Consider the following 7475-nt stretch of genomic DNA (forward strand, 5'->3'; position numbering starts at 1 on the left):
AGTGGAAATAATTAAAACTTAGCCAATAGCGGGGAACGAATTTACATACCAGTGGCGGGAACTCTTTTGCACCGTGCATTCCTCTTGTAACTCGAGCAATGCACTCTGCAAAAGAAGCTGCAGAAAGGCGGGAAACTCATCCCTGCACCGGGGTTTTCCTCTGCAACAGGAAACTCTCCCGGGCAATGAAGCTGCAACTTGGCGGGGATAATTCTGGTGCCGAAGCACACACAAAATCATGCCTTTGGGTCATGACAGGAAACACAATCAGACCTGCTCAATAAGCAAAGCTGATAGAGGATTGCAGCCCAGGACCTTATGTAACAGTATAAGAATCGCATGATTCCACCTCAAGAGAGGTATGTTATATATCCCAGTTGAGAATTATCATTTAGATGAGCAAACCTTTTAGCTTTTACAAAGAACAAAAAACGGAATATTTCTGGATCACTACATACAGTGCTCTTCTACTGCAAACAACAACATCATATAATCTTTTTCATAAACTGATCAGTCTCCATTTTAAAACCAATTAGTAAAAAATATATGACATAACTCCTCTCCCCACTGCAGTATCAAGCTACAAAAGTTTAAATCAAATCTTAATAATTAGACAGAATTTACTTAAGGATCATAAAATTGCATACTACTTTAAACCAATTTTATACCTTTAAATAAAGCACATGGAAATAATTAACTTCAACTTGAAGCTGAAGTACATTTGATGCTACTGAGAGGCTAACTTTAGGAAAGGGAGTAATTCAGAGGACAGTGCTTATTCTTTCGGTTTCTATAATTCAAAATAATAATAACAATAGTAATAATAATAAGATATTGTAACCTCTCCTCAATTGCCAGATAAGCCAGAACAGATAGTCTGTTTCCAACTGCTCTGAAGCAGGCGGCTTCAAAAACATGCCTAATGTGAGGCACAGTATTAGGGGAGGAGAAAAATTGAGAGAGCACTTTAAATTACAAATGTAGTAACAAACATGGAATTAGACAGTAAGCCCTACAGCTTTTTGATGCCACCTGATGTGCAGCTAATCAAGATAATTATCAAAAGAAAATTCAAGATAATTTGTCCACACTTTCAGAAAGGATTTACTTTTTTGATAAAGCAGATTATGCCTTAAATTCATCTGGCCCTAAGGGCTAGATATGTGGTTTAAGGCTGGTCGGCAGGCTGGATCCTTTTACCATGTAGAAATTTAAATTCTGAGTTCTCCCTGCAAGTCTGGGTAAAAACATACCCAATGCCTCTGATACGATGAAACCTAACAAGAAAAATGAAGAAGCCCGAACTCCATATATGGGAAGTTAAAAGTTATATTTTTTTCATTGCGTTCTGGACACACAGAGAAGAGGTCTACTAAGACAAACCACTCTCTTAGTCAAACTGCACTGTCTAACCATGTGTAATCATTGACCAGCATAGGCCTGGACATCAGGGTTCTACCATGTCTACACATCAAACAAAACAAAATTGGTATGGACCACTGCTGGGGATTTGTGTTACAGCTTAATTTAAAACAACCATTTTGTTGTGTTATTGTTAATAAGTGTCAAAAAGCTTTAAAGCTTTGCCTCCTCATTTCAAAACTGTTGCCATTACAGTCCAAATCTGTAATTTGATTCTTGCAAGGCCTTCACACCCATGCAAATCCAATTATAGATATGAGGCCAGTATTCATAATAAACAGCGCTTTCTGAAAATTGCTTATCACCTCCAGTGCTAACGGGCTAAATGCTAATAACACCCATAGAAGGGAAAACTGCATGTTGGGCTTAGAAAGAAATGGGCTTTGACAGAATTCAGAAGTAGCACAGCTGGCTGCAAGCTATATAAACAGACAAGTGTAGGCAAGGAGTAGAGATTATCCATATTTTTCTTCTGTTAATTGTCCAAGCATAGCTCTGTACATGTATAAGAAATTTAAACTCAGTCCAGTTGTCTGAATTATATCACGCTAATATATCCCATTGTGTTACCTTCTGATCGGTTAGAAGAGCAAAATTTAAATACTTCTGAGAAAAAGAAACATTTTTTTAAATAAAAGTGTATGTTATTATAGGCTTACTAAATTGCAGGTTTCTGTTTGCCTGTAATTGTATTCAGCTTTCATCTGCACAGAAGTAGGCTGAGCAGATCAGAAACCTGACTTTAATTTGACACAATTTTAACAGATTTTGTCTAGATTTAGCATAAATGCAGACACAGTAGAGCAGAGACTTCACAGAAGTGCCAACAGCGAGGATCCAAATATCAGGTTTTCCCTCAACTGTTTAAGCAAAGAATTTATACATGAAATCAAGATGTAGTTTTACAAACTTTGTGTAAGAACCTATGTTTGAAATTATTTTCAAGAGACAACATGCGCCAGTTTAAGTCCAATGTATAATACATTAAAAAAGTCCTAATCAAAGCACAAAAGTTCTCTCCAATGCCAGACAAGGACCACAGTAAAGGGACTGAGAGTAAGTCATGAGGCTCAGGAAATACCTGGAGTGACAACACGAAACACAAGAAACTGGAGACAGGAGGAACCTCATGGGACTCCCCAGCAGATTCTAGAGTATCCCCAGGACTCCCTGCATAGGTACCAGGAAGTACCAAGAGCTAGCTGAGGAAGGAAATGGGAGGTAAGCACTGTCTTTGAAGCACTTGCAGGGGAGCTGCTGTGCCCTCTGGGTCCTTATTCAACAATTCCAGAACACAAGCAGGAGAATTATGAGCCAAGTCTGCAAGTTGTGCTTGTACTCAATTCTATTCCATCAGACATCTCAGTCCCAGTGTCACTGGCAGAGTGCAGAATGTGCAGTGGATCACTGACAGTTGGCATACACACAATCAGGAATACTTTTATGAGTGAGCACAAGGTGTGTTATAGCTACTCTGGGAGCACACAGTGAAATTCCTTTAGTACAGACAAAGCTGAACAGTTAATGAACTCTAATGCAGCACAATGGGAAATGCATGAATCACTTCGGTACCCCTAGTCCAGCGGTGGGCAAAATGCGGCCCGGGGGCTGGATGCGGCCTGCCAAGCCGTTCTATCCAGCCCACAGGTCCCCTCAACAATTTAGAAAATTAATATTTATCTGCCCCTGGCTGCCTGTCATGTGGCCCTCGATGGCTTGTCAAAACTCAGTAAGTGGCTCTCCGCCCAAAATAACTGCCCGCCTCTGCCCTAATCCATGTTTACATGGTAAATTTACCATACCTGGCAGCAGTACCCTCAAGCAGCCTATACTCCTCCAGCCCAGCTGCTACTTCAACCAAAAGCAATGCAGTCATGTCCGCATGGACTAACTGGTAGGGCTGTGCGAAGCTTCGGTCCCTGATTTAATTCAGCGGAGTTCAGCCTGATTCCGTGGCCAAATCTCCAAATCCGAATCAAATCAGAGGACACTCAAATCTCTCCAAATTGAATCGGAACCCTCCAAATCGATTCGGAAAGATTAGTTGATTCAGACGTAGACACAGCTTTAAAAGTTTTTTCTACATACCTCTAGGTAGCAGGCAGCTTGTGAATGCTGTGATGCTGGGGCGCATGGAGTGTCCCACAGAAGTGCAGGGGGCTCCCCAGCGTGCTTGGCAGCAGGCCCAGAAGTGGACCAGAAGCACTTCCGGTCCAGTACAAGTCTGCCGGGGAGCACACAGGGGGCCCCCACATCCCCCCAGCTCAACAACTAGTGCCCCTGCGGGGGGGGGAGGGAGTGCCTGTGTCTGAATCAGCATTGAATCTTCAGATTCAGCCAAATCGAATCAGGGCCAGTGATCCAAATCAACAAATCTAATCACTGTCCCTGATTCGGGCCGAATCAGAATCAAATAGGGTCCACTTCACACACCCCTCCTAACTGGCACTGGCACTCACCAGTCCAACCAGAACAGTGCAACATACTTGAGAGTCCTACTGCCAGGCACTGTAACCTTACTGTATAGATATGGTCTTGAAAAAACAGTCTAGTACAAAATCAGCAATGAAAAAGGGATGCTAGTGCACCAACTAAGTACCTGAATATCAATAAAACTATTACACGCACAAAGCAAACTGAAAGAAATCACTGAAAAAATGTTAAGTCTCTAATTTTTTGGATTTAGAAAACCTTATGGAGTTAATTCCAACAATACTAGATTTCAAATACTCATACAAAACTGTGATTTAAATTTTATCTCCTCAAAGTTAAAAGTTATCAAAAATTATCAAAACAGTATATATAAAGGAGTATCCAGATTCAAAAAGAACAACACAAAGATAAATGTAAAAGTGCTTTCTAATGAATTAAATAAAAGCCTGCATGTCCAAATGATCTAACACAAAAACACTGGTTTCCTCAAGTAGTATAGCTATTGGACCTTTTCACCCCTTAGACCTATGTTCCTCAGGTGGAAGCAGGCCTTATTCCTCAAAAATAGGACTCCAGACATATGCATGTATATACACTGCCAAGGAATTCCATACTGTATACAAGCAAAATAGTTGGCCCTTGCCTTAAAGAACAGTACCAATGCGGAGCTTCATTTTACATTTCAACATCCTGATTCTACAATATAATGTGTTCGGGGCAGACAGATTCGTAAGGGGCGCAGTGGCACAATCGCATCCTCATTTCAGACTAAACTGTGGGAACAGCAGTCAGAGACTATTTATTAAGGCCCAGAAGCAGGTAAACCTTACCACCTCTCTATGTTCAGTAACATATCCCCTCCCCTCCCATTCTCCCTCACATCCCCACCTGCTGCTGCCCCTAGCTGAACAGGGGGTGAGGGGAGTTCCAGAGCCACTCCTGGTCCAATCTAGCCAAGCTGCATAGGGAACCTGTCTCAGCTGGGGGCAGAAGTGGCAGCAGCAGGGTTGGGGGGAGGGTTGTGCTGCAGAGAAAAGAGGGGAAAAAGGGGGGGGGGGGCAGGATTCTTTGGGGACTTTAAAAAACCACTGACCACTGCTCCCACAGTAGGAGCAGGGGAACCTGAGAGCAGGGAAGTGCAGCCAACCTGGCAGCACTGTTTGCTGTTCCTACACCCCCATCTACAAAATCCTGGAGCGGCCTGTGGGTATGCTTAGGTCTATCCAAGTATTGTTTACTGCAGGATTGGTGATTAAGACCACACGCAACTCAGGGAGCACTAATGCAGAAGATCAATCCCTTTTGAAACCACTACATGCTACACCGGCTCGAAGTCTAGTCAATCAGGGCGTGTGTAGATGAAAGACTGGCCATAAACTGAACTGGTGGGTTTTTAAAAACACCGCTTCAATTTAGGGCCCTTTAAACTTCCGTGTTGTGCATACACCCCGCTGACTTACCTGCCTCTCCAGTGGCGGGGTGGGGAGAACGAGCTGCCAGCAAGGTGGAGCAGTCCCTGGGCTGTGGCTTCCCTCTGTGGCAGCAGCAGTCCCACCCCCAGAGGTGGCAGCTGCCGGCAGGCACCCAGATTGGGCAGTCCCAGGGGGCACTGCAGCCGCAGAGGGACGCCCCGGGCCCCCACACAGCTCAGGCAGGCTCCAGGGGAGGGGGGAAGAAAAAGGATCAGGCTCGCCTGCCTTCCCGGGCTGCTGCCAGGCTGCCTGCAGGGTTTCCTGCAGAGCCCCATAGCTTCACGGAGCCCAGTGCTTTGCTCCAAGTCATTTAAGGCACATTACACTGCCAAATTTACTACAGCGGCTGCAATTAATGCACAACACACCACCAATGCATACAAACACTGACACCATTAAGTAGTGAAAGAGCATTTAGTCCACTTTAAAGCGTTGTGCACACATGGCCCTTGTTTCGTCTACACACGGCCTCCGACACTAAAAATGGGGCAGTAGCTGACAGCCTGTTTATACTGGGGCACCTATGCTGCCACATCCACTGGCACTAATATAAAAAAAAAGTCACAAGCCAAGCAGCCACTCAGGCTAGTACAGTTGAGGCACACCAATTTGTGTAGCCAGTGGCTCAGATGGATTGTGTCTGGCCTTCTTCAGCTTCCTAGATCGAATAATCAGGTGTCCATTTACAACTACGTCAATTGGAGGCAGCCTATGACACTAGTTTGGAGCAAGTTTTGAACTCGCATCTCTGGAGCCTTAGCAAATTGCCTTACTGTTCTAAGGCCCTCATTGGCATTAGTAAGATCTGTAAAATGTTACAATGATTCATCTAGAAGTGGTAAAAGCAGTTTAAGAGTATGAACAAGTATCACTGAACCAGCTGCTCCCAAATAAGACTGCAGTTACAAAGTGCATTTTGGTCACAAGTAGGGGTGATGGCAAGGTATGGCAGGATAAGTAAAGTGTGCTCTCAGAGTGGGTCTGCACAGCAAAACAGAAGTGTGATTTGCAGCTCAGGTGGGCATACTGGACCCTTTTACTTTTGCTCTGGGGATGGGAGGGCAGCGCTTTAATAAGAGTAGCTCCGAGAGCTACTCTAATCAAAGCACCACAGCGTCTTGTGTCTCAACATTACTGTGCTTAAAAATGGTGGCAGATGCACTTGAATTAAAGCTCATCCAACAAGCTTTAGATGAAGCACCCCTGCTGACATTTTTAAGTGCGGGGATGCTGATACACGAGATGCAGGAGGATGCTGGAGCTTGGTAATTACCCCGCTCCAACAGACTCAACTGAGTCTGCTCAGACGTGCTGTAAGTGGTGCCAGCTTTAACCTGGCATGTGTAAGTAATGGGGGCAGTGAAGATGCAATAGGGCGGACTTCAGCACAGGCCAACAGCCAGAAAACAAGCCCCTCCCGGGTCATTCTGCCCTCACTGCTACTGCTGCCCATTTCTGCTACATTAAAACCAGCAAGGGCACCCGGTCCGCACCGCAATGCCACCTCCCACCCGCTCCACAGCCCTGCCTGCAGGCCTGCAACCCACAGATGCTTCCCACAGGATGTGGCAAAACATACATCTACAAGGCAGGGCAGATCTGCATCTTATAGCCTTGCAGACTCTAGGCAGCCCTCAGGAAAATGCCAGCTCTTACTTGCCAGCCAGCTACCAGGAAAGCACCACGAGATCCTGTGGCAGAGCACACCTGGGCAGACAGCAGGGCAGGGGGCTTCAACGCTCAGGGTTCCTCTGGGAAGCCTCTGGGCTCATCTTATGAATCAGGTTCCCGCGCCCGTTGCTGCTGACACCCCTGAACGCGTCTCCGGGCAGCCCAGGGTGCCGGTGCCACAGCGCGGGGGCCGAGTCACTGCTAGAGGCTTGAAGCCGGAGAGCGCGAGGGCGCTGTGCGCGCACCAGCGAGCACGTGTGTGGGGGGGCACGTGTGCACTGCACATGCTGTGTACATACATAGCCTGCCCCCCCCCAGCTCTCCCGCCCACCGCGGGGATCCGTCCGGAGGGGGATGCCGAGTGCTGCGCTGGGCGGAGGTGGGGGCAGGCTCCGGCCCCCCCAGCCCGCAGCGCCTGCTCAGGGCGGGTCCGTCTCCTCCTTACCCGGCGCTGGAAGCGGGGGTCAGGGGCTGCCT

At 46.3% G+C, this 7475-nt stretch overlaps 2 protein-coding genes across 2 annotated transcripts in view; one reads left to right on the plus strand and one right to left on the minus strand.

Annotated features, from left to right (window-relative positions):
* AVEN (apoptosis and caspase activation inhibitor) overlaps positions 1-7475 on the minus strand; it is a 189618-nt gene that overhangs the window by 181752 nt on the left and 391 nt on the right. The window contains exon 2 of the mRNA XM_014517360.2: positions 7444-7473. Within this exon, the coding sequence (XP_014372846.1) occupies positions 7444-7473 (30 nt within the window). The remainder of the gene's footprint in view (positions 1-7443; positions 7474-7475) is intronic.
* The window catches only part of CHRM5 (cholinergic receptor muscarinic 5), a 13729-nt gene continuing 13242 nt past the window's right edge, over positions 6989-7475 (plus strand). The window contains exon 1 of the mRNA XM_006018498.2: positions 6989-7377. The gene's annotated coding sequence lies outside the window, so the exon portion shown is untranslated. The remainder of the gene's footprint in view (positions 7378-7475) is intronic.

The sequence above is a fragment of the Alligator sinensis genome, unplaced genomic scaffold (assembly GCF_000455745.1).
Source record: "Alligator sinensis unplaced genomic scaffold, ASM45574v1 scaffold262_1, whole genome shotgun sequence".
In the NCBI taxonomy this organism is placed as follows: domain Eukaryota; kingdom Metazoa; phylum Chordata; order Crocodylia; family Alligatoridae; genus Alligator; species Alligator sinensis.